At 49.3% G+C, this 27,720-nt stretch overlaps 1 protein-coding gene across 2 annotated transcripts in view; it reads right to left on the bottom strand.

The window, feature by feature from the left end:
• The window catches only part of Tafa5 (TAFA chemokine like family member 5), a 199,123-nt gene that overhangs the window by 55,187 nt on the left and 116,216 nt on the right, over nucleotides 1-27,720 (bottom strand). For both annotated transcript variants that reach the window (XM_041672409.1, XM_041672410.1), the window contains exon 2: nucleotides 13,418-13,567. In XM_041672409.1, coding sequence (XP_041528343.1) covers nucleotides 13,418-13,567 — 150 coding nt within the window. The remainder of the gene's footprint in view (nucleotides 1-13,417; nucleotides 13,568-27,720) is intronic.

The following is a 27,720-nucleotide window of genomic DNA, read 5'->3' on the forward strand; positions in this document are numbered from 1 at the left end:
GCCTTTCCAACAAGTGGCACCAGGTTTCCAGCGGCAGAGAAAAGGTGAGACTTGGACTCTCTCATACCACAGAGGGCAGGGATCAGAGACAAACAGGACCTGAGTGCAGGACCCAGGCACAGGATCTCTAGAGCAAGAGAGGCTATCCCTCTCCACACAGGGTTAGATGGTGTTAGCTACCAAAGCACAAGCATGTTGCCTGAAAAGCCAGAGCTTGATGGATCAGACATAGAAGATTTCTCTTTACCAAATCGCCCTGTTAGTCAAAGGGCAAGGCTACCCACCCATCAAGTTAGGGCACAGGTAATAGACTCCAAAGTAAAAGGCAGAGGGCCTCCTGCAATACATCTAACAAAGGACCAGGAACCAGCAATGGACAGGGGGCAGGTAGACAGTCTGTGGAGGTGGCCATTTAACTCCTCAATAGGGCACCAGGCCATTTTCAGTCAACAGAGAAAGCCAAGTCATCACCACCAGGATATCTCATGTGCTTCCAAGAGAGTGGCTAAAATTAAAGACTGAGGATGGCAAGTGTTGGCAAGAACTCAGAGCAAACGGCAGTCTGTGGCTGCAGGTGGCACATTACATAGTACACCTTCATTGAGAAACACTTGGCAGTATTGATAATCAGTGACTCACAGCTCTTCCGCTTGTAGGCATTCCTAGAGAAAAATAAGCACACATGGCTACCAAAAGATGCAGGTGTGTGTTCATAACAGTTTTGCTCATCACGACTTAGAATTCAGAATAAACTACATGCCTGTCTTCTGTAGAGCAGACACACACAACGGTGTGGTCACAGAACAAAACTGAGCATTGGAAAAGACTTCGGAACACGGCTACTCATGGTGCTAATGGCTCTCACAAATGACATACATTGACACCAGAAAGGCTGCTTGAGTCCAGCAGTGGAGCCGCCCACATCCAGGAAAGTAGACACGGAACAGCAGACATGGGTCAGAGTTCAAAATCACAGCCATGAGCACACATGTCTATAATATGTTTCAGCAATGTTTTTCCAGGGTAATCACTTATCTTGAATCTGCAGCTTTATGCGATACCACAATCTCTTCTACAAACTGTCTACACAGATGTATGTGTGTGAATCCGTGTAATGGTGTAGACGCTCCTCCATAAAGATAATCCGAAGGTGTAAGAATACAGTTCTGATGCAGCAGTTTCCTCCTGGCTTAAACCCTCCATCGTGGGGGAAGCTCGTTAAGATCAGGATGATGTAAAGGGAGGTGACACACTGCATTCTGCAGGGAAGCAACTCAAACTCAGGAAGAAGACAACTCAGAACCTTTAGGAAGTCCCTAAAACAGATCAGATTCACAATGCTCCTCACTCTTCAAAGCTAAAAGCCCCTCCTAGACAATCCAAGCTGCCTGAAAGGAAACCTTCTCCACAACCTGTGTAGCTGACTGAGTGTTGCACAGTGAGCTACACTTTCCCAGTTTTTGTGAGCCATTATTCCCAGTTGGGGTGAGCTTGAAAGATGCAGCTGTCTTGGACTTCTGCTCCTATAAGTAACCCCTCACTGGTACTACTGTATGTGACCAACTCCAGTTCACGAAGTTGGACTTCAGTGGTACCATATGTCATGTCTCTTGTCAGTTCCATCACTGGGGTGAGTAGGTGTTTGTTCATGACTCCATCGGAACTGTATCACACAAGAGGGAAACCAGATCACAGGATAAGATGTACCTGGGGGCAGCTCAATACATCAATTGCTGATGATCTCCACACCATCCAAAGGAGACATCGCTGTTCCTCAGTGCCCTCAAATACGCCTAAATCCCTAGATGATCAGATTCTTTATATTAAAAGGTGTAATATTGGCAGAAAGATCTATGCAGATCCACCACTAAGCTTTCAATCACTTGCGGATTACTTATAATACCGAACACAAAATAAACACCACGTAACTAGTTGTTATTTCACAATGTCTAGGGAATAAAGGCATGGAAACCATGGGTACAGGCTTAGTACAGATGTACTTAAACCTGCTTCGTACATGAAAACCAAGGCCTGGCAGACACTCCGGCCTTCCTTCACCCAGCTGCTCAGGTAGTTAGACTATAAACACAGCAGGCAGGGGCTCCTCACCCCCAGCTATGACGTCAGCTCACACAGTTGTCTACCTGAGTTCAACATCCCAGTTTAGGCATTCCACACTGAAGGGCTGGAGAGCATCACACTGGGAGAAGGAAATGTCTCTAGAGGAAAAGATCTTATGGAACCCCTTGATTTACAGTCCTATTATGATATATTCAGGGTCGATAAAAGCCTCTGGTGTACCTCACAGCAATCTGTTCATACCTCCACAAACCACAAACCAACAACCCCCAGAGCCCATAGAACTCATACCAGAATTAGATTCCAAATGTGTTCAGGAGCAAGTTCAGTTCAAGGTCTTGGAGCCATATTCATCCCCTCTGGTAAGCAGGAGTGTCCCTCAGGGGTGCTCCCTATGGGTTTTTGGTGTGGCGGAATCCCGGGAAAATGGTGTGTCTAAGGTCATTTTCCCTTAGGTTTTGGAAGACAGTCGACAGCTGAGGCTGCATTTGGGGCTATTGCTGAAAGGATGATCGATCCCAAGGAGCACAGATTCCAGGAGCACAAAGCTAGGTCTGCTTCAGTGGTGACCAGAACCATCCACCCTACATCAATCATAGGAATAGAGAGGAGACAGGCATGCCCCCATCCTATACTCAGCCACACCAGATGATTCAAACATCAAAATGAAAGGCTGCTTGACTTTGATCTGCTCTTCAGTAAACTGTTTAATTTGGTCTGAAACCTCAGCTGCCATCAAAGACAGCAACTGGGTTCAAGGAAGGGTCAACACCAAACCTTGAGCCAGTCAGGAGTGTGTATGGGTAAGGGTAAGCTTCAGTAGGCAGGTCCTTGCCCTCAGTTACCTGCACAGTGAGTTCCTGCCACACAGGTCCTTGGGACACCTCATACTAGATCTAGTAGTAATCTCTGAGCGTGGCTCACAGTACAGTGGGGATGTAAGCAGCAAGATGCCATGTCCTCCAGGAAGTCACCCTGGCTTGCTACCTTTTCACTAACACTGTAATCTGGAATACGGATGAATTAATGATGGAACCTAAGCCTTCCGTGATGGACTCAGCTTCTCGCAGGCCTGCGGGGTGGGGCTGAACTCCCTCCATGAAATGATTCCCCAAGCCCATTGATCCTGTGACCTAGTGTCCATGGCAAATGTTCCATCTGCCCAAATCTGGTGATGTTCTGTGACACCGGGGACTGTGTGTAAGTGGGTGGGTAGAGTGGCTGGGCACGGTCCTTGTGAACTGTGTGACACCTGTGCCACCTCACTCTGAGTCTGGAAGGTACTGTTCCTGGCACCGGTCTCAGGTTTGCCCTTGACTGAGTCAGCAGCCCAGTGTTGCCAAGTTCGCTGATGCACTGCCTGGAGATGCGACCCATTCCTTAGGAGAAGAGATACGGGTGATGCCACCTCCTCCAGGAAGCCTTCCATTGATGCTTCCGTCTCAGTCTGTTGATATCTCCTCATGGCGCATGTCATAGTGCAGATTCCATCTTCTGAACATCTCACACCCTGACACCCTCACTCTGCTTGAAGCCACAGGTCCCTTTCCATCTCTTTCCGTACCCCAATGCCTCAGGCCTGGGCCAGCTCAGATGTTTCTACGAAGTAACAGGCATTCCATGTGGCCTATTCTCCAGCTGTGTGCTTTGAGCCAACTGTATACCCTATATGGGCCTCAGTTTCCCCGTTTGTAACTTCCCCTCCAAGAGGCCAGCAGGGCTTTTGTGAAACTGTATGAAAGTGACTCGCGTGAGGCTCTTGTGAGCTGGAGGGAACAGGGACAGTCATGTCACCTCCACACTGACGATGGTTGAATATCAACAGTACAGAGCCCTGTTGCCCAGAGTAGGTGTGTATAGGCATCACCCACGTTTACATTCCGTTCTGAGAGTCAGGAGCTGCAGAGCTGGAGCTATTGGCCCAGGTTGATGGAGCTGTGGGCATCCACCCAATAGAAACCAAGGAAAGACAAAGCCATCATTTCTGGCTGGCATGCTTGCTCCCACCCTGAGCAGAGAGCATCACACTTCTCACAGATGCCACCAAACACACCGCCAACAGATTCCCTCCACTCCAGTGAGGAGTGCCGGGACTCGCAGCTCTGTGGCAGCATGCAGGCCCCCTGCATCCTTCCCCAGGAAGTTTCAGAGTGTCCCCCACTGATGACCACAATCAGAGCAGGCAGGCTGTCACCACATGCTGGGCCCATCAGTTCTGCATTTCATGGAGAGAATTTCCTCAAAGACTTCTCAAAGCTATCTCTTCTTGGACATGCTGATTATTCGCTCACACTGATTAAGCCATGAAGATGGAGCGGCACTATCAGCACAGTGTGTGCTGAGCACAAGAAATATCAAGGATGGGGCGAGGGTGGGGCACAAGAAATATCAAGGACGGGGCGAGGGTGGGGCTTCCTGCAACACCAGAGTGGCAGGATCCCCACATTCCCGGCTGTGGTCCTGCAGGTTCACCAGCCTTGTTCATGACCAAGTTGCCTAGAATCCAGCTCCAGTCGGGTATCATAGAGAGAGAGGGCAGGTGGATCAGACAAAATTCACTGGAGCAATGTCAGACACAGGAAACAGGCACTATTCAGGAGATGCTGAGTGAAAGAGGCAGTCCTTCCAGGTGAAATGCAAGACAGGGCTACTTGGAGGGAAGAGGCACACCAAGGGTGAAGTGTACTGCAAAGTTTAACAGAAACACACAAAAACCCAACAAAAGACCAAGAAGCTGATCTGGGAGAGATGCAGCTTCCTTGCTAACCTCAGCCTCATTTACTTCATAGATTTGGTGTAAAATATTACTTCTTGGTAAATCAGTTATCTATTTATTGGTTTATTTTTAGAGACAAGATCTTTTGTGGCCAAGACTGCCCAGGAATCCCTAAGACTTGTGTCTCTCTTTTCCAAGTGCTGGAGACACAGGCATATGCCACCACACTGGCATATTAAAGTTATTCTTCTTGGTAATACATGGGGTTTACTTTTTTTGTTTGGTTGGTTTTTGAGACAAGGTTCTCTACAGCTTTGAAGTCTGTCCTGGAACTAGCTCTTGTAGATCAGGCTGGCCTCGAACTCACAGAGTTCTGCCTGTCTCTGCCTCCCAAGGGCTGGGATTAAAGGTATGCACCACCACCACCCAGCGCTTCTGGAACTTTTTGATGACATCAGAACAGCTTTGTTGGCCTTTCAATGCTGACTGAAGATCAGTGGCTCTCCAGAATCCTCCAGGCCTCCAGCAATAGACTGGACTGCTGAGACATTGGCCTTGTGGGCTGAGCAGTTAAAGGATTCTCAGCCTCTTCGGTGTAAAGATGGTCATTGGTGGACGACCCAGACCACAGTGTATAAGCCAAATCTAATAAATCCAATTTAATACATCTTTATTTGACTGGTTCTGATCCTTTAGAGAACTCTTGCTGAGACAGAGTGAGGTGTAGAAGGGGTTTCAACATGTCCATGCTCCCAATTCTCTGAAGATTCGGTGATTCAACAGAGAAACCATGGCCTTGTCATACTTCTGCTCGGCTTGGCTGTTTGTGTCTTTCTATGGATGTCTGTGTCCTTTCCCCTGTAGTCATCTTACACACTTGCAGACAGTTGTCTGCTTTGTTCTCTGTAACCCTCTTGATGTCTATAAGTTGGGTGGACCCTCCCCCTGTTCCTGATGTGATGGTTTGAGCCTTCTGCCTCTCCTCTCTTGCCCCATGCCTGATTTCTATCTACTTACCAACTTCAGGTTAGCTTTAGCTAGTTCACCACTTCCACACACACCTTTACTGTTTGCTTTCTTCTTCTGACTTTGGATGTGATCTGCTCTTGTCTCCCTAGCATGGTGAGAAGGTTACCATTGCTTGGCTAGCTTAATTTCAGATGAGTTCATATTCACAATAATAACAACGGCTATACGTAGCTGTCAACTTGCAAACCTGAATCTTTCATCTGTGGTTCAGCCAAGTTATTGTCAGTCAACTACAGGTCCTCAGTGAAGATCTAGGCTGCAGGGAGACAGTGATGCCAACACACAAAGAGGGTGCCAGGCTGCAGGAAGGCATCACACAACAGCTTTCTTGTGCTTCTCTGCTCACAACTCAGAGATACCAGGGGCCCTGCCTGCAGCTGCACAGTTGCTGCCTGCAGCTAGCTGCACAGTTGCATTAAGAGTTTGCACATATCCACAAGGCCACATCTTGAAACTGTCCTCCAGTGAGCACACTGAAAACCAAACTCCAACATCACATGCTGAGTCATGGAAGTTCTGCCATAAGAACTGCATTCTCATCAACAGATTCATGCTGCCCGTCAAGGTTCTGGAAGAGGCAGTTCGGCCCACGTTAGAACATAGCACTCTTAGCTTCTGAAAGGCCTTGGCTGACACTGCACAGACAATGCTGGACTTGGCCTTCCTGGCCTCTGAAACAGAAAAAATGCATGTCTGTTTTTTTTTTTAAATGAATTGCCCAGTTACATAGATTTTGTTGGAGCAACAGAGTGGGCCAAACAGAAAGAGAAGGAAAAGTACCCACTCTTGGGAAAGGAGGCCCTGCTGCCAACTGTGTCCTCTGCTGGCGGTCAGCTCTCAAGGTGCAGCAAGGGTTGGGACAGTGTTGGCATGTGACCAACTGCCAGCTGAGAGAGCACAGGTGGAAGTGCCCCACCAAGACACACAGCCCAGCAAGATTCCTTCCTACATTGCAATGCCAAAGGCTCCCTTTGTGGGACCCCATACTGCCTATGACGGCTTCGTCTGTCCCCAGTGCTTCTGTGAGGTGAAGCAGAGGACGCCCTGTGGGTTTGCTGAACCATGCCTGAACCTTCTGCCTGTTTGTAAGGCTGCAATGCTGGGCAGGAGACCAGCCAGATTCCCATGGCAACTCCTCAAAGACCAGCCCATTCTTTTTTCTTAGTTAGTTACTAAACTTCTCACCAACTCAGAACATTAGAACCTGAAGTAATTAATAGCCCTGAAGCCCCTGGTGCTATTGGGATGAGGATACCAATACAGGGTCCCCTCCTCAGGATGAAGGACCAGGGAGGGAATTGGCCTGGCATCAGCATCTCTCTGTCCCCAGATAAAGGAAATCATGGATCAGGGACTGCATACTCAGTCTGGATCCTGTAACTCCATCCTCTGGAGAATGGACCCTCATTGCCCATCAGCCAGCAGTCCTCACTGGGGGCTAAAGGACAGTGGGCTTTGTAGAACTGTAACAGCAACAGGGGTGTATTCCCAGAAACCATGGGCTCCAGCATGGCTCAGCACACACAGCAGGCACGCTTTCACCGCGGGATCCACACCAACGGCTTGTGAGATCAGTGGACACTGGTAGACATCTTCTAGACCACAAAGGAGCAACATGGGAGGCTCAATGTCCCAGGCTGAGGCAGGACAGAAAGATAAGAAAGATTCTAGAGACATGGGAAGAGAAAAGGAGCCCCTCACCCCAGAGTCTGGTTGAAGTTTCTTGCCAGCTAAGATCCAGACTTCTAATACAACTAACATTTGCTGTGAAGGTTGCCAGCAGAGAGAATATTCCTTATCTTTTTGTTTCTAATATATTTTTAATAAAGCGTAGTATTCATATACCCTGAGTTGTTCAGTTTGGACTCTTTCATTCATATATATATTTCATATATATGATCTTTCATATATATGAGTTTTATATGTATGCTTTCTTTCATATGTATATGACCTTATATCTATAAGAATATATACATATATATATTTCCAAATAAAAGTGTTATAATATCAAAGATCCATGTGTGAATCCCAAGCTTGTATGAACCTGAACATGGCCTTACTCTTTTCCCCAGATTTATTTTCTGTGACTGTCAGAAACAAGATAAATTCTGTTTCATGAAAAGGCACCTTTGTTCCCTGCAACCCTTGTGTTACAAGCTGTCCAGAGGAACCTCCCTATGGCCTCATTTATCTCCTCAGCCACCTTTTGTGATGTAATTGTCTGTGTGGCTACTGAAAAGACAATTAGACATCTTCCTGTCACCTTTTCTTGCAACACCCACACTTACACTTGGGTGTCTTACCCTTCCTTACTGCCATGCTGGTATGTTAACCTTCCTCACTCAATCTAAGTCAAACCTGTTCTCAATGAACTCCAACTCTGCCTCATACCTTCTTGTCCTAAAATTCTTCTCCGCAGCAGAATCAGGAATCCTGCTTTCTCCTGAGTGGAGGTCTCTGAACAGAGCGTCTTGGAATACTACAGAAGGCAATGTGGAGCTGTGTCTCCAATCCCATCCCACTGCCACTGGCAACCCCTCAGTGTGACACTCTGCCCTAGGGAAAAGTGACGGTTGCATGACCCAGGGACCCTGTGCTTTCAGAAGAGGAAGGGACGTGAGCAAGGAGACTGCCTGCCTGTCTCTTCCTCTGTGGTTGCAGGAAACCATATCTGGAGTCACTATGTTGAAAATTAAGGATGCTCAGCCCCACGCATGCTCAGCAGTACCTTAGCCGGCTTCCCTCAGTGCACAGAAAGCCCAGCATCTCAAGCTGCTTGCTAAAGACACAGGCAAAGGTCTTCCACACTCTGTGGCTTCTTTTCCTTCATCCAGGTGCCCAGAGGCAGGGCAGGGCCTTCTCCAGTGGGCACACTCAGGGGAGCCCAAGTCCTATGCAAGAGTCCTGGGACTCATCCTCTCCGCTCTACCCAAGTATCAGATAGCTACTGGGTTGCCACGCGATGTTTCTGACACCGAGAACAGTAAGATCTGGAAGGACCCAAAGCACATTGTGCCTAATCACCCTATTATAGTGCGGAACTGTGAGGAAGCATACAGGCTATGGATGCAGTGGTCATCAAACCCTGTGGCCACAGCTAAAGCTGGACAAGCCAGTAGACTATGTTCCTGTTGAGATTCCCCCCTTTGTAGTCCTGATGCAAGTTCATATCCAGGGAACGGAGACTCTCCTCACGTCACCTCCATCCCAGATGCCAGCCACAGCTTGCTCGGAGCTGACCAGGTCCTGATGCAGAGAGGGACCCAAACTCCCCCTGGGCCAGGCTGATCTTCAGGCATGAAGATGTTGCGCATGGCTGTGCTGGGAAGGTGGAGTGCAGTGAGAATATCCTAAATATCTCTCAGTTTCTAGGAGTCTACAGTGTAGCCTACCTCAGGCATGGCTAATTATCAGATTTAGTCACTGCCTGCTGCATCTGACAAACAGAGGACTCGAGTCCTAGGATGTACAAGCCAGCAACCAAAGCCTACGCTGGGAAGTAGAGATCCATGTGGGGTGAGGCTGGTCATTACCAGACCCACAGGCTGGCTCGGAGCTGACACAACAGATGTGAGAGAACCACAGAGCTGTCAAGTGAAAGACCACTGCCAACTGATGGCTGCCGAAGCTGAGCACAGCCTGGCCAAGAAAGGCTGGTTTTGTCATCCAAGGCAAACACCTCTCTGCAGTCTGATGACTAGGAATCTTTGTCTCTGAACTTCTGCAATACATTTTACAGCAACAGGCTCAGGGTGCAGTCTCTGGGGGGGCGTGGCTTCTTTCCCCAGCCCTGAAGCTCCAACACGTCCTGGCCTGGTTAGCCACAGTGGATAGTCACAGTCTGCTTCTTCCCAGGGGCCATGATGGCCACTCTACTGTGTCAACTTCTCAGCTGCTACCATTCCTGAAGCTCTAGATACCTGTGCGCATGCCTGTGCTCCTTTTGCAATCTCCGTATTCATGACACAACTCTGTGTTAGACATTTAAGGAACTCATGGGCTCTATATTCCTGCATTCATGAAAATTTTCATTTTATTTATTTATTCTTTAAAAGTTTTTTTTTTATTACATTTATTTATTTATTTTGTGTGGGCACGCAGGTGCTATAAGGGTGGATATGGAGGTCAAATGACAACCTATTTCTCTTCTTCCAGTCTCCAGGTCCTGTGGATCAAAGTCAGGATTGAGACTTAGCAGCATGTGCCTTTACCCACGGAGTCATAGCCCGGGCCTTTTCTCTTAAAAGTTTTTGTTAAAGATTATATTTACTTACTTATTTGTGTGTGTGTGTGTGTGTGGGGGGGGGGGGGGGGGGGGGGGCATGAGTATTGGCGTGAGTGTTGAGGTCAGAGGACAACTTGGGGAGTTTGTTCTCTCCTTTTACCACGTGGGTCCTGGGGCTCAGACTCTGGTGGCCATGCTTAGTAGCAAGCACCTACAACCACTAAGTCATTTCACAAGTGAAACTGTCACTTTCTTGATGGGACAATTGGATGCAGGGGACTTTGTGCTTCGGTGAAGTCCAGTGTCTTTTCCTTCCTTTTCCTTCCTTTTCCTTCCTTTTTGACTGTTGTGTGGATGGTCATACCTAGGAAGCTTTAGCCCAAGCCAGGACCATGAAGATTCACTGATCTTCCGAGGGCTGGACAGTTCTCAGTCCTCACATCCACTTTGCTGCCCGTGCAGGGTGTGAGGCAGGGCTCTGCTGTCACCCTCCAGCATGGGCAGATCTAGGTGCCCTAGTGACACCTGTTGACAGACCTCTCAGGAGGGGCTCTGGCAACCTCATGGGAAATAGGCTCACTGACTGAGGGCTGCTTTCTGCATTCTCAGTCCCTTGTAGCCATTCCTAAGAGTGGAGGTCACTTTTTCCCTCAGCCTTTCTGAATCAACCCCCCAGTTAAGGGGCCCCATCCTTACCTAGAAACACAGCAGCCTTCTTCATGTGAACTGGTCCTGAAACATATTTCCCTTTCCCCACTTCCTAGCATAGCCCCCACTGCCTCTTGTGTGCAAGTCTTGTATATTACTAGGAGAAGGTTGGTGGTCCCCAAATTGGTATTGTGGAGCACTTGGTATCTTGTATAGCGCTCAGAGTTTTAGACTGCTGAGATGCTGTCCCCATCACTTCAAGAAGATATGAGCTTTGCTCATGAACTCTGGGTGGTGAGAAGAGATGAAGATGGAGCCTTGGGTCAGAACCTTGGATCTGTTTTGCCTCCCAGCCCATGCTGCTGTACCTACTAGGAAGTGCAGACTGGCACATTCAGCCAGGCAGGTGGCAGAGTCATCAACATCAGCCATGCAGGGATCTTGAAAGTCTCCTCTGGGGAATGGCATTGACCACACATTATGGGGCACCTGTCTGCAGTTGAGGGGACTCGCCTCATGCTGGGGCTGCTTGCGCCCCATCCCAGCCTACCCTCCTGCAAGGATCTCGGGGGAGCCCCCTCAGGTCTAGATGGGCCATCCATGGTCACTGCTATTTAGTGGACTTCAACCCTGAGCATCTCATCTCCAAAGCAATCCATCAAGCGTTTCCTCATCCTCTGCCCACTGGCGCCTAACAGTCACATTTTATTTGGATTTCTTTCCAAAGGAATCTCATGAGAACTCAGCAGAGGGGAAGGAGGCAGCCCCTCTATGCTCTGGCCAGAGGGAGAGTGTATAGTTTTCTGCTGAGAGCCCAGCAAGGGTCTCAGTCCACAGGGCAGCACCATGAAGGGGGCAGGACCATGTGGGGTAAGACTGAGCAACAGCAATTCCAGCTAGGGCTGCCAGGACTGACTCCATAGCTCACAAAGCATAGCCGTAAGGTTATGTCTGCTTGTTGATATTTGTGTTAAATGTTAACCTGCCTTGGGGCAGGTGACCAGATTGCTGTCAGCTCTCTTTTCTTGTGGATTCTGTCAGGTGGATCAATGGCTGCTGGTACGTTGGGTCATGATGCTGGAGACTGGCTTCTGCATAATTGCTTTAGCTCGGACTCAAGGCCAGGGAAGATCACACCTATTCAGTCAGTCTCACCGTCAGCTCCTTCTTTCCACAGAAAGGAACGTCACTGGTGATCTCTTCATTCATCAGGACCCCACTCAAATACTGCCTCGGCGATGCATCCTTGCCCAGGTGAGGTACCCCAGTGTCACCGCACTGGGTGTGCCTGTATGGGGTGGGCTATGAACCAGGTACTTTGAGACATGATCTCCCTCATACCTGCCTACACCTGACGCACCACATTTGTATGAAAGAATGAATGAGTAAGTGAGCAAACGTATTCACAGGTACAAAGTCGGCCAGCAAGAGAACACCCAGCAGCAGCCATGGGCTACCACTTTCATTCCTGAATTCCGCATCAGCATAGACCACTCCAGGCTAAACATCACTGGCCCAAACTATCTTCAGCAGACACAATGTCATACAGGGAAACTTATTATCCACACAGAGAAAGAAAACAGAAATGCAAAAATTAAATTACAGGGCAGCCCAAAAAATGCCCACTGTGCAGAAAACTCAAGCCAACTAATTTGTTTGGCCTCCCTTGAAAATGGTGAGGTTTTAATATGAGTCTCTGGGACCCAGTTCCTAAGGCACCAGGAGGCTGCTTGTGGGGAGGGGCGGGGATTTGGTTACAGATGGGCAGATCCAGATTCAATTAGCCTCAGTCCAGACCCCATCTCCCCAGGCTGATGGAATGAGCGAGGGAAGAGAAAGTGCTGTGGCTGGCGAGCTTCACACCACCCCAACCTGCTCCCAGAAAATCAATCTATGTTACCAAGAAGCGGCTTCCACTCTGCCCACAAGGATCAAGATGCCGGCCTCTTGGAAATTAGGGTGTACAGAACTCGATCCTTAGACCTCACTAGCTGTATATACGGTTAGCTATGAACCAGGCAGCTTATGGTTTCCCCAGCACTCTCTGCTTTGGTCAGCATGTTTAGCCTCATTCTGCACTTTCCTGAGTGCTGTAAACAGTCTTCAAGCCCTTCTAAGTGCCCACACCGTGGGGGTCTAGGGAAGATGCTGAGGAAGGCCAAGGTTCAGTAAGCTTAGGATGCTTCTTTACTATACCCATGGGTATCCAGAGGAGGGCAGGTCCCCAGTTAAAGCAGAGCTAACTCTGAACTCTCAGCTACACTAGAGCCTGGTCAGGTACCAAGCCAGATCTGAGATCCACAGTGGGCACCATCTGGGATCTAGCTCAGGATGTTGTCAGTCCTGTTGTGACCATGCCCCAGATTCTGCAGATCCCTTTCTCAGTCACCTACCTGGCTTTGGCCCAGCTTGTTCTAATGAACATCTCTGTGGGTTGAGAACAGGAACCATATCTTGGATTTCAGGTTTGTGATACCTGGAATCATGTAGTTAGTGGCCACCCCCATATGCACAGGATATGCTGCTGATAGATAAATCATACTAGATTTGCCAGCCCAATGAAAGACTGCCCAAAGGCCTGATTCTAGGGATACATCTTGAGGTCTTGGCCTCAGAGCATTCTGAAGAAAGCTACTTTAGAGTGATACCTGTTGGCACAGAAGCCCTCAAAGACTGGGCTCAGTACCCTGAAGTATCCCCAGAAGGCTGGGTGCTCTTACCGTCCACACAAGCAGGCCGGGCTCGCGTGGTGCCTGCAATCTGCCCCTTTCTGCATGCACAGCGCGCTGTCTGCCGGGCAATCGTCCTCCGTGGCTGGCTGCTGTCCCGGTCTAGGGTCACAATCTCACAGGTTCCAGCGGCCAGCTGACCTGCAAGGAAGGAACAACCACAAGCTGAGTGGCCACAACCCGGAGTCTCACACCCTGGAGTCCACCCAGCACCCACCTAGAGTGGGGTCCACCACAGCTGGCTCAGCGAAAGCGATGTGGAGAGAGCTCTCTGTGACAGCCAGCAACCCATCTTCTGTATGCTCTGCCAGGGATTTCAGTAAGCCTATCCCAATGGACAGGAAATTAAATGTGGCCATCTCTGCCACACACGGAAATGAAATCTCAGAATTGCAGAGAAAGGCGCTGCCTCCCCCTCATCCCCCACACACTTGGATTTCACAGAAAACCACCTGCCCAGAGCACAGGGTCCCCAAATCAAGCCAAGCCTTGCAGCTTCCATCCCAATATGTCAGTCGCTACCTGCAGGATGTACTATCTTGGACCCACAAAATGGAGCAGCCATAATATATATGCTACCATATTGCAAGGAAGTATTATCATCCTCACCTGGGCACAGAAGACAGGATGGCCAGGGACCAAGTTATAATTTTCCTGAAAACTTGGACATGCTAATACACATGGACATACATAAGAGGAACACATAGACACACAGAACAGATATTACAAGCCACATGCCTGGCTGGCAGACATGGGGAAAACTATACAGGTATACACAGGAGATATTCAAGTGAGAACACACATTCTATATGGGCACAGACTTGTAGGGATGTCATGTGCTGGGTAGATACTCACACATACACAGGTACACACAAGTTCCTACATGTACACCTACACCTAGGTGTATACAGATTGTATGGATGAGCTCATGTGTACACACAGGCTCTAATGAGTACATTCAGCTATACTCGTGTGCACACAGGCTAACAGGTGTGTCCACGTAGACATGTAATTTCACATGGTGTACTTATCTGCATTCAGGAGCTCATAGGCTACACTGATAGGCCAATGTAAGCATTTATGTACATAGAGGCCACTCAGTTAGACACATATTTTATGTATGTTCCTGTGTAAAAATACACAGGTATACAAGATAAGCTTAGATGTACACAGGCTACATTTAAGTTCCCATGTAGACACACAGGTACACATGAGCACACTCATCTGTACATGTTCTGGGTATTGTTCAGTGTGGATACACAGGTACACTCAGCTGCACACAGGCACACAGGGCCCTGGAGTGACCCTAGAAGAAGGGACACGTTTCTCCAAAGCGCCAACCTCACCTCATGAGAGAAAATCCCAGTGGGAAATAAAGCCCTGTGGTTTAAGCTGTCACTGCCCGGCCAGTACCAGGAAGTTCTAAAGAGCGATGCTGTCCAATAAAGATAGCGTGGTGCTCACAGTGGGCCATAAACATGAAAAACTGGCCACCTTGTAGGAGGACAGAGGGCATCCCTCAGCCCGGCTGGTGCTGCACATTTTGTCCCAGCACGGTGAGCTCCATCACGCAGCTTCACAGTCTCATTAGGGCGCATTCACAGAAACCCTGGGATCTGTCACCCATCACCAGGAGCTTCCATTCACTCAGCACACAGTAAGCACCTACTTGCTGCCCTCTGTGGGCACCAGAAAACTTCATGGCACATGGTACCCCCCCACACACACACACTTGGGAGCTCCTTCTGGCTACAGGGCACATCACAGAGATGCTGGGTGTCAGAATCCCACCCACCTGGATGAAAGCCATACAGGTGTTGGCAAGAAATAGAACAGGGTCACAGGGACAGACACGAGAAAGAAAGTGGAACAGGCACACAAGAGTGGCCATGTGATTTGCAACCAGATTGTTTGGTAGCTCTCAGGGCTTCTCAACAGTAGTTTCTTCAATTTGGGGTGTCCTTCCTTTCCACAAGGATCCTTTTGCTACTGTCACCACTTTTTCTCCAGGCAACTGGATCCTGTGCTGTATCAGCCTTGCTGCTTGGATACTTCAGGCCAACCCAGAGCCTGGTTATAGCAGGTATCACACACATTAGCAGGAACTATGGGGAAGGGTGGCTCAGCTCCAACAGCCCAGCAATGGCCAGGCCAACAGAGCCTGTGGTATGACCTGTCTGGATGTGACCTGGGCCACTTTGGTAAGGCAGGACTGGCAGGAGCTGTCCAAGGTGACTACACTCTGCTGCTCATATCTATGATGATGCCGACAGATCCTGGCTGGTGTACCAAGTTCATGTTGGGAGAATGGATCAGACACTTTGAGAGGAATGATGGGGCAACGAGGACCTCCCAGACAACTCTGAGCCGCCCCTCCTGCAAATGCCCATGCTGTCTCAAGCTGAAGGCAAAGCCCAGCCAGAGCTGCCTTCCTCAAGCTGCATGTTTTGAGTCATTCTACCCAATCACACTCTGAATTATGTGCTATTGTTAAGGAGCAAGCACAAGCAAAGGGAAGCACCATCGACAAGCGAGGAGGATAGGCAGGGTAGGAGGAGCACCCAGAACAACCAATCAGAGCTAGCACCAATCTCAGAGCCAGAGCACTGGGCCTGATGGGAGCTGAAGGACAAACTGGCTGGAAGCAGACAGCAAGCTCTGCAGCACACAACAAAGAAGTGGTTTCCTTCTTGTGCTTGCCACTGCGATGTGTGGCTGGGCAGCCACGCGGACACTACCCTACATTTCTATTTAAAACAGGCACATTGGCTCCAGTCACTTTGCTGTTCCTGCCCAGCTTGCCCCACTGTAACTCTGGCCAAGGTTTAGAGTGTCTGGGCCACCTTAGTACATATGATTTCTCTGGAAGGCCTGGAAAGTTGTCTAGAGCTGTCTAGCTAGGGTCTGTCCCAACAAGGGTTTTGAAAGTAGGGGAAATACTACCAAGTCAATGGCATCTTACAGTTGTGGTAACTCCTGGACACTGGGGAAGTCTGCCCTGGGCCAGCAGCAGCACCACCCTGGGCCCCAGTTCCCTATCAGCAGCCACTTAAAGGTCACGTGACATGATCAAGGGACCATGCACATGCACCTGGCTGCAAAGAGCAGGAGTGGGAGGGGCAGCAAATACCACAACTCCCAGGCTTTGTCCCTGGAGAAAGATACGACATAATTTAGGCAAATGTCAGATGACCGGAAGTGTCCCTTCCCCCACAAGGATAAGCCCAGTCCCAACAACTGACCAGGCTCTGTTTGCACTCAGGTGCACATAACTGTGGCAAGAGAAAACATCCCTCCATGACCGGCTGACCTCACTAAACAGGTTCCTAAGTCACTCCTCCATATAGGCAACATGGCCTTCTACTGCTCTGAGATGGTGGCTGTCCATACAATACCACCAGCTACCTTCACACTGACCTGCATGCGCGAATTCCGTGGTGACATCACTACCCCAGCGTTAGACAGATGGACACCCTCTCACTCATACCACTTCTCTCTGTGTCTGCGCTAAGAAAGGTCTCCACCTCGTTCCCACATAGTGGGTGGGTGGAGAACCTGCGCTCAGGGGAGTTGCGGTTTACAGTGCCAGACTGGAGCCTGCCAGCCTGAGTCATCTTCAGCAGGGGCAAGGAAGAGCCTGTACACTCAGGACCCCAGCTGTCCTTTAAGAACACATCCTGGGAACAGGCCTTCCTCCACTTGGGCTCACCTGCCCTGTTTGCCTTGTGTGGTCTCTGAGCTCAGGGTCTCTGGGAAGCCCCATGCAGGACTGTGTCCCTTTTAACACGAGAGATAAGCAAACTTGACCTTGGAGTGATTTGAGCTTTCAATTCCTGGGCTTCAGCTGCAGGGGGTTTCTGCAGGGCTAGGCCTTGGGCCACAGCAAGCAGGGATACTGGGCCCTGGTGTGCCTTGATGCCTGCTCACATGTCAGCCTGCCAGCTCAGCAGTGGGATTAGGCCTTGACACAGTCGTATGATAAACACAAATGCTCTCTGCTCTACTGGGTGCTGATGACAACTGAATCAAATCCTGGGACTTCCTCAAGGCAAGAGCTGGCTCTGTACAGGAGCCTATCAGAATGCGACACCCCCATATGCTGGAATCTGAGCACTGGTTCCATACCACACAGGCTGTGATTTGGATCTTGTCTTACGTTGTACAGGTTGGGTTAGCTCAACACTGAATGGGTCCCGGTAATGACACTGGTCTAGGGGAGTCAATGGCTACACTTTCTCTGGGCATTCAAACCAGGCCCACCCTGTCATCCTTCTCCCTGCATCTATAGGTCCTGGAGAAACACTTCTCTCAGGCCATGTCCTACGCAGGCATGACATCAATGCTGCAACGAGATGAAGGCCATACTGAATACATCTACACAAAAATTCCCACAACCACATTCAGCCCTCTGACCTCCTGGGTCTCTAGGATCCTGGAGGCCACATACGGATGGATGTCCATCCACTTCAGCCACTTCCTGTTTTCTGAGCAGGATACAATTTGCCCAGAGGACATAGCCAGGTACAGAGAACATCAGATTGGAGATCACAGCACAGAACAGGTCCCACTAGAATGCCCAGCTATCCCTCAGACCAGAAGGTTAGGGCCAGGTCAATAAAGGGAACAGAATGCCCTGAAGGCAAATTCTGCAAACTCGGTCCTAAATGCTGGATGAGGAAGGCAGGACAGCTTCCACACCTGTTAAAGATTTCATGTGGACATAGCAAAGGCCACTGGCTCTGGACAGGGTGACAAGGCTAGACCTCAGCAGCCAATGTACAGGGTTTCCAGGGCAGGTGGGCACAAAGCCCTGGGAGGGGGGTCAGTAAAAAGCAAGGTCCCACGTTCTCTCATGCAGCATCCCTCCACCTGGGGCACACACCGATAAGCTCTTTAGTCCCACAGGGTTGTGACTTATATCTGAGAGGACATAGGATGTGATGGATGTCAGTAAAGATTCAAAGTGACTCTGACAGGTGCAGAGTGAGACGGTGGCATTTAACAATCATAAATGTCAGCCTCCGTGTTTGGATTAGAATGAAGACAAGGTGGAGTCAGGAGGCCAGGAAGGATCTAGAGCCTGCATCAGGCAGCTTAACCTGGCTATGGGATTCATTGTCATTCATAAGACAGGAATCAAGGAGGGCCAGCAAAGAGAGACGTGGCACCCACAACCCGTCTAGAGTTCCCAGGTCAGCCCACAGTTCACCATCTGGGTAAGATACAAAGGTTGCTGGTCCATGGCCCACAATATGTTGGGCATGACTGCTGGCCCCAGGTCAGATCTACTCCAAAATATATAGAAAGCACTATGAAGCCCACAGGTTGTTTGAACAGCAAAGGGGACATGGAGACCATGGGCCACAGGATTGCAGGCTAACAAGATTTCATGTGGACATAACCAAGGCCACTGACTCCAGATAGGTGACAAGGCTAGACCTCCACAGCCAGTGTACAGGGTTTCCAGGGTGGATGGGCAGAAAGCCCTGGGGGTCATAAGAAGCAAGGTACCAGGTTCTCTCATTCAGTGTCCCTCCACAGGGGGCACACCAATAGGGACTAAACATTTTAGATAGATAGATAGATAGATAGATAGATAGATAGATAGATAGATAGAGTTATAGATATATATCTGTGACAAAATATAGTTGGGTGCCATATGGCTCAAGAGAAGGCTTGCAGATTCATCAGGAGTGTCCTTGGTCTGGGGTCTACTGTGAGCCTGCTGGCTCCCCAGAAACCCTGGAAGGTGGTGTTAAGTTTCTTTGTTACAGGGAAGCAAACTTTCGCTAATGCTCTCAGGCCACCCATATCAAGACAATCAGGAGCAAGAGCTTAGTGGTTCTTTAGACTGAGAAAGAGCTGGATCTGGAGACAAGGACAGCTTACTCAGGGGATGTTAGTCAGCACCACAGACTTTTGGGCTTCGGCATGGAGGAAGGGAGTAGTGGCTGAGATTCCTGGAAGCATGTTCACCATTTCAAACTTTAATCCCAGTAGCCACACTAGTTGCCAAAGAAATTGGGTGGTGCATGCCTTTAATCCCAGGGGTGCACACCTTTAATCCCAGCCCTAGAGAGGAATATAAGATGGGGGAAGACGGCTCTCAGACACAGTCTCATTCTGAGATTCCTGGAAGCAGGTTCACCATTTCAGACTGAGATCAAGGTAAGAAGAGCCAGTGGCTGGCTGTTTGGCTTTTCAGATCTTCATGTTGAATCACAAATTTTGACCCTGAGCTTTTATTAATCGTGCTTCAGGCCCTGATAGGATGAAGTATTAATCTGCTCAAAATAATGCAAAAGGCTAACAAACTGACTTATCTTGACCATTGCCCACATCAGAGGGTAGGGGATCAAGAGAGGTCCCAAGGCCCTGCTTGTGTCCCTCTTGTCCCCTACCCTGTCTAAGGATCCCTCTCCTTCCTGTCACTCCTGGAAGGTATGATAACTTCTGCTATGCTGGATGCCACCTAAACTCCTGTAGCCCTGACTCATCAGGGCAGGCCTCATACCCAGCCAACTTGGGACTCCATGTGGGGGTATGTGAAGTTTGGAAGTGGCCATGGCCAACCTGAGTCAGGTGTTTCCATCTCTTACCCTGCACAAGACCTCAACTTCAAAACGAAGACAACTAAACCACCAGCCCTGTGCAGTGCTCAAAAATTAAGCTACTAATGTTTGGTTTTATCCCCAATTCTATAGACACATAGTACGAAGATTAAAAGTGCAGGGAAAAAATGTTCTTAAGATCCGGAGGAGACTCCATCTCAATGTTTGATATAGAATGAAATCAAGTCTCAATTAAATCCCAGTATCAAATTCTCTCTCACACCCAACTACTACTGAGTCAATTAAGTGAGTGCCACAGATCACAAAGCCCAATTCTGAGACTAGCTGAGGATTATCCCTGCATGATAAGAAGCATGGGGGGGGGGGTCGAGATTTTAAAAAAACTGAGTAAGACAGGCCATGCTGGTCTGCTACCCATCTAGATATGTAACTGGGACAGAAGATGGCAAGGGTCGGATCAGCAAACCACAGGCCTGGTCCCTCTCTGGAAAGACCAGGTACACCCCACAGTCGGTGGTCAAACTCCTGCAGAGGGCAAAGGAATGCACAGCTTTGTCACTAGGAGACAAGACAAGCCCAGGGACTAGCATGAAGACAGGTTCACTGGCCCTGAGCTGTTTACAGGGACCCTGGTTTCAGATCCACAGATCCACTTCTCTGCCTGGGGCCAGCTATGCTTCCGGAGAGCGCCATATGCATTGGTTACAGTCTTAGGGAGGCTCCCGAAGGACCCCCTTGGCCCAGGCACAGCTGGCTGTGATGGTGCCCCAGAATAAGAGGGTAAGGACAGTACAGAGGAACAGCCAGCAAGATGGTGCTGAACTAGTGCTTTAGGTACAGTGGCATCCCTGGAGTCTCATGTGAACATACACAGAACCCTGAATAAACATGCTTGACATGTTTTAGAGACAGAGCAGAACCATAAAGCCATCCCAATCTGCCCATAGGTCTGTGTAGGTTCCTTCAGAGATACAGGTACATGGTCACATGCAGCCTATGGCTCATGGATGGGAAGCACATATATACCCAGGCAGATACAAACATGGTGCTGCCTACATACAAATGCACCCATACATATCCAGACCACACTTTGTGCACACAAACTTTTGCATACCATATGCCACACGTATTCTGATACAAACACACATGTACATACAGACCACAACATGCACACATACAAACAGGGCATCTTGTACATATGCACCATGCTACATTATCATACCATAGAAACACACGACAGAGCAGAGGCTGTGCATAGCACAGCCTGCACCTGCAGACTTACACACTCAGGAACATGTGTGTGCAATGCTCTTCTGGCTTAGCACCTATTTTCTATCTGCAAAAGCAGTACTTGCCCAAGTTCAGCAATCTTCCCCAGGGAACCCATGAACTAAGACTGTGTCCCTTACCTCTCCACTGGGACAGATCCCTACAGCCACTCTGACTTGAGGACACATGGAACATGTGCCACCACTGGCTGTAGATGTACACGGGTTAGAATGTTTGGGAGAGGTGAGAGGCACCCACAGCCAAGGCCTCTCAGTCCAGTGCTTCCAAAGCAGCTTCTTTAATCTCCATCCCAACTTCACAAACCAGGACTCCTGGTTGCCCTTTCCAAACATCTTCACAGACTAGATTCTCCGAGTTTCTGACTCGCCTCCAAAGCCCCAGTAGTGTGAACCCCCTATCTCCACTCCCAGCACATCTCTCCAGGGTAACAAACGACCATGCTCCTAGCATGGAGGGCAGTAACTGTGCACTGTAGAAGAGGCTGGTCTAGTCCCAAGGACCAAGATGAAGTTGAGTCTGGGTAAGGAGGCATGAAGGCTCTCATTCTAAGGGTTTCATCCAGCTGCCTGGCTTAAACACACTTAGAATACCCACAGCATTCTGTTGCATAGCAGGAGAGAAGAGCAAGAAGATCCCATCACCTCATGACCCATCAGGCTGCAGGGTAGCAGGTGTTCTGAGAATTTCTTCCCTGGGGAAACATAACCAACATCTATCCCTCCTTAATAAGGCTCCACTGACAAATCAAAATACAACTTTGCCAAACTTCACCCTGGGGGGCCAATGAGTTGACTGGGCTTCCAGGAGTCTGTCTGGGGCATCTCAAATCAGCAAAAGATGATGATGTCTCCATAGCTGCATAGGTGGAATCTCCCCTCAGCTAACCTCCCATAGTCTATACTCTATAACTTTCCAAGACTACAAGGCCATGTACAGCTAGGGCAGAATTACATATTTACATAATTACTGTCCAGGAGGTGCAAGAGGGACCAGCTGGAATCTCAGACCAACATCCTGTGACTTCCCAGACTCCTACGTAGAACTTCAACAGCAACAAGCTCACTTCAGGGTGCCTTTCAAGCAGGCACAGGGACGGCGGTGATGGCTGTCATGGGTTATGCTGAGGATAGTACTCAACAACATGGGAGAGCCCTGAACTCAGGGGTCCCAGAAGAACCAGCTGCCCAGGGAATCCCTTTCCTCCCTGAGGAATCAATCAGCCATTAGTGCTCCCCAGGTAGACAGAACTGTTCCCTTCCATTCTGGACCTATGTGGGCACTTAATACAGATGAGGCTGCCCCTAGGAATAGATCGCAGGATATAAGCTCCCAAGAGGTGCTTCAAGTCCCTAGAGGTCGGTGAGCTCTGTACATCTCCCAGAAGGTACCTGGGCATCCTCAGCAGCTGGTCGCTGCAGGCCATTAAGACTGCTTGGCCTGAGTGATAGGTAGAATTCTCACCTGATCTATAAGCTGATCCCTGTGGGAGGGCAGAGTGGGAGCAGATCCCTCTGGAGGGGGTTCTACCTGTAGCTCTAACCATAGGTTGGGGACTCTCAAGTACCGGGCTGTTCCTGTTTTCTAGGTCTGATTATGCACCAACTCCCCTGCTGCCTGCGCCTTGGCAGGCAGGCCATTCTCTTGAATTAATTATCAGAGTTAAAGCATGTAGCTTAGGGCTCCCTCTCAAGCTTGTCCCTAGGGCCTAGCTGGATACAAACAAGGAACACCCCAAGCCTCTGCCCACACAGGCAACCCAAACTCCCTGCTTCTCCTAGCATGGTTAGCTCAGTGACTTGAAGCTTAGGATGTCCTATGAGTGTTCAATAGCCCACTTCTGTGTTATCACCCAGGCTTTGGTGGAGGGCAGGAAGAGACTGGGGCACACTTGCTGACTTCTGCTTTCCACAGGCTGAAGCTGTTCCAATGCTCAGAGAGATGTCCACGGGGATGTGCCTGGCCAGCTGGCCCCCATTCAATTATCCCCTTAATGTGAATATTAACGAGGTGCTGCGGCCTGCCTTGGCAGGTCCGGTACAGGGCCCAAGACTGATCCTGAGATTGTCTTGGAAAGCTGTTGCTACAACATCATAAACACAGCAATTATGCCTCAGTTTACAACTTCGCCAAGGTCAATAAAAGACAGGCTGCAAGCTAGCTGTGAGCATCTCATGGCGGGTGAGTTGGGACCAGAGTCCAGGAAAACATAGACATCTGACTTGAGGCAGCATGGTACTTCTTTGATCTTGATGCTACAGTAACAGGCCTTTCCTAGAATGTCCAAATCCCACTTGCAAGCATACTCTGTGGGCAATGACACTGGGTAAAAGGGACAGTGTCACCCACAAACACTCATCTGAAAAATGTCCAGTGCACCCCACAACCCAAGTTGCTTCTTTAGGAGAGCTAGTTCACACAGCCTGCCCTACCCCTACCTTCCACGATACCCCAAGTTAGGTAAGCCCTGGATATGGTGGCTTTCAAGGCATCTTCAATGCACGGTACACAGGGATTCTTGATTGCCTGGGTACCCTAATATTCTCACAATCCTGAAAAGGAACAAGAACTTCAAGCAGAGACAAAAGCTCAGACCTCATCTTCCTAGGTGCCCAGAATACCACTGCCAGGAGAGGAGGGCCACAGGCCTTGTGGGTCTAGAAAGGGATGGAGTCTGGAATACTCCTCTTGTACGTTCAGGGTGCTCTACCTGGGCAGCCCTCAATGACCACAGAACAAAGAGATACCAACTAACGTAACATGGCAGAAAAGGCAAAGCCAGTCCCAAGGCCAAAATGGAGACATAGGATAGCGTGTGCTCACAACATACATGTGTCGATTCTACACAGCAGCACGGAATGGTGCCAGTAATCAAACGGATGCCTGGTAAAACCATTTCAGTCTTCAGTGAACCCCTGTGTCTTTCAAACATTTCTGAATAACAAGGATGCTTAAGAGAAATACGTTTAACACAACAGGCAGTAGCCAGGGCTGAGCCCCAGGAAGCTCCATGCTTGAGGAGGTAATAAAGAGGGCCAACTGTGGGGAAGGACATGAGCTGGAAGACCCAGATTGGGACAGGGGTAGAGATGCTGAGAAATCTACGAGATGGGAAGGTCAGGGCATGTCACTTGGCCAGTCTGTCCTTTTGAGTTTGACCACGTTGACAGGGAGGGCTCCCACCTTTTCTTGTAGCTAACAGTTTTTTATTCTTTTTGTTTGTTTGTTTATTTAAGGTTTGGGTGTTTTATCTACATGTATGTCTGTATATCACTTGCATTTCCGTTGCCAGTGAAGGCTAGAACAGGGCATTGGCTCCCCTGAAACTGGAGTTACATACTGTTTTGAGCTACCATGTGTATGCTAGCCACTAAACCATGGTTCCCTGGAAGAGCAGCAACTGCTCTTTAACCACTGGGCCATCTCTGCAGCCACAGCTGCAATCTCTCTGCAAACCCTCCATGCTTTGCTGCTTCAGGTTACTGGCTCTGAGAGGAGGGCATTACCAGGCACCTGCTCCTTGGTAACACTATGTCCCTGCCTTCTAGCCCAGGAACTGCAGAGCCAGCTGCCTCTGTCTAGTTAACTGGAAACCCTCAACCCTGCAGACACACAGCACACAGAACACTTGGCAAAACCACCAAAGTGTCTGACAGTTCCCGAAGATGCCAGCCATGGCAGGGCGGTTTCCAGCGATGGCTAGCTGACTGAGAAAGCAATGCCCTGATGAAGAACTAGATATGTTAGCCATCGCTCCTATCTCTGGCTCCAGTTCTGGTTCCAGGAAGGGACTGGAGCTCCTCTCTTCCTGTCCAGTTTGAACAACAGGCCAGCTGGGGACACTTCATCTCATGTCACTGTCTGGCTGTAGGGCAGAGGAAGGTGCTTTGGCTATACTGTTTTCACTGATGGTACGCCATATCGGTTACACATGGGCAGTGGATGAAGCAGGTGATCCTGAATGGAGCCAGCTGACCCGAGGCAAGGCCCAACATCCCAGAAGAAGGTGGAGGGCCATTCTCTGGAGGCAGAGGATAAAGATCCAGACATCTGCAGGACTTAAGAGGTGGCATGGGAAGGCATGCTACCGACAGACTCTGCTGGCATCTCAGTAGCCTGGGCATCCTGGCTTCATGAGGACTCTTGCCAATACCACTGTAGAAACTAACAATGATTACACATACTGACAGTCGTCCTGACACTCTCCTTTGCACTGAGTGTCACTTCCCAAGTAGACCTTGATCCTGAGGACCCCTCAAGGGCCTTCAGGCCAGACCTACTGAGACCTGTCCTGTCACTCACTGCCATCCTTCCCTGCCAGTACAGCAAACGAGTTTGGCCAGCATCATGTCTCCCACTGCAGCTGAGGCACCTACTCTACTAAAGCCTTGGTTTTCTGGCCTATGCATTGGAAGGAGGAAGGCTAGTCCATCCACCTGGGAGCATGTGGCACAGATATTATAGCTCCCATGGCTAAAGGGCAACAGCAGCACCCAGTCACCTGTCTCTTCCTCCTGTGGCCTGCTGTGGCCTCTGTGCTAAGCTGCAGAGCAGGGATGCTTTTGGAGTCCAGCTCAGCTCTAGACCAGTGTGCCACATGCCATCCCATGCTGGATAAACATAGAGATGAGGTGGGGGTGGCAACTTTGGGGGTCCCAGGTCACAGAAAAGTTTCACGTCTGCTCCCACTCTGTTTCAGTGCTGCTCTGCCTTCTGTCTCCTTATTCACAGAACGCCATGATGAGGAGTGTGTCATGTTCAAGGTTGAGACAAGGGTTTTCGGAAAACCACTGGCAGCCCTGCAGAGGAAGCCAGCAGCCAGGTACCTGTCTAGCCTGTGCCCTGTTTCTGGGGACACACCTCTCACATATTCTGCTGCTACTCAGGCTGTCTCTGTACCTGCAGCCAACAGCTTTTCAGCACAAGCAGCCAGGGGCCAGAAGCTCAGGAGCTACTGCAAACCCTCTGTTTGTGGAGGCCACGAATGTAGAGGCTTGGACAGTTCAGGAGGATCGAACCACTGTCAGGTTTTTTGGTGAAATTTCTTCAGACCTTCCTGGTGGCATGGATGCTTAGCTGATGAAAAACCCAGCCTTCCAGCCCTCCTGTGTCCTGTAGATTACAAGAAACAGAATCTACAGGACCACTGCCTGGGATGGAGATCAGATTACTCTGCTCACAGTGAGGAACCTTTCTCCTTTGGAAAAGGTCTTCTACCAAGGTGCAAAAAAAGCCCATGAGAAATAGGAGTGTCAACCACAGGCTCATGCAGCTATGAGCCCTGTGACAGAAAAATATAAAAAGGAAAACACTGGATCTAGACATAGACTTTATACTTTCCCAGAGAAATTCAAAATGCCTAAGAAACCTAAATATAAAACACATTAACGTAAAACTTCTAGAAGTAACACAGAAGAGAAAAAAAAAACATCTATGCGAGATTGGATTTGGTGACAAGTTTTTAGATAAAACACCAAATTCAAAATCCTTGAAAGAAGAAAATGTGACAAATTAGACTTTGCTACCACAGAAACATCTGCTCTGCAGAGAGGCTGTGAGGAGGAATGAAAAGACCAGCTGAGACAGGGGGATGATATCTGCAAGCCACGAAGCTGAGGATGAAGGGTGTCCAAGACATTCCAAGAAAGCCTTTAAAATGCCAGAGTGAGAGACAGATCAAAGACGGCAGACAAAAGATTGCAACAGACACCTCACCCCAAGTGGCAAACGAGCCACCAGGAAACATCAAACCACCACATACCGATTAAAATGGAAAAATTCCAAGTCCTCCCTAAATACCAAATGCCAGCCAGAGTGTGGAGCAAAGGAGTCCTCAGCCACAGCTGCTGGAACACAGAATGGTGCAGCCACTTGGAAGACTGCTGGCAGCTTTGACAAAGCGAGATTCTCCCACCAGTCGAGACCACGCCCCCAGGGACTTAGCCAATTGATGTGGAAAGTTCTGGGTGCACACACACACACACACACACAGTGAGAGAGAGAGAGAGAGAGAGAGAGAATATTATAAACATTTAACAATTTAACAAAACAAACAAAAAACCCGGGGCTTAGTCCTCTTAAGGAACATTGTTTAATAGTAAATGGGGCAGAGCTGCAGAACCACGAGAGGGCACAGGGGATCCATGAATATTTGTCTCTAATAGAGGATGAGCAGTGGAGAAAGCCACAGACCACAGGAGTCTAATTATGACATTCCTCAAAGGGCACAACCGCAGGAAAGGCCAAGCAATGAGGGGTCATCGCAGGCTTGGGGAGGGGGGCAGAAGGAGGGAGGAAGAGATGGAATTCACTGGGGAGGGGGACTGTGTGACTCCTGTGCAGCACTGCAATGGGGACACACAGCACTGTGGCTGTGCCCAGACAGCAGGACTCAGGTGGGGCACAGAGCCACCTCCATGACAAAGCAACGCTGGA

The sequence above is a fragment of the Microtus oregoni genome, unplaced genomic scaffold (assembly GCF_018167655.1).
Source record: "Microtus oregoni isolate MIOR12 unplaced genomic scaffold, Mior012 000022F_ref0000154, whole genome shotgun sequence".
NCBI classification, from domain to species: Eukaryota; Metazoa; Chordata; class Mammalia; order Rodentia; family Cricetidae; genus Microtus; species Microtus oregoni.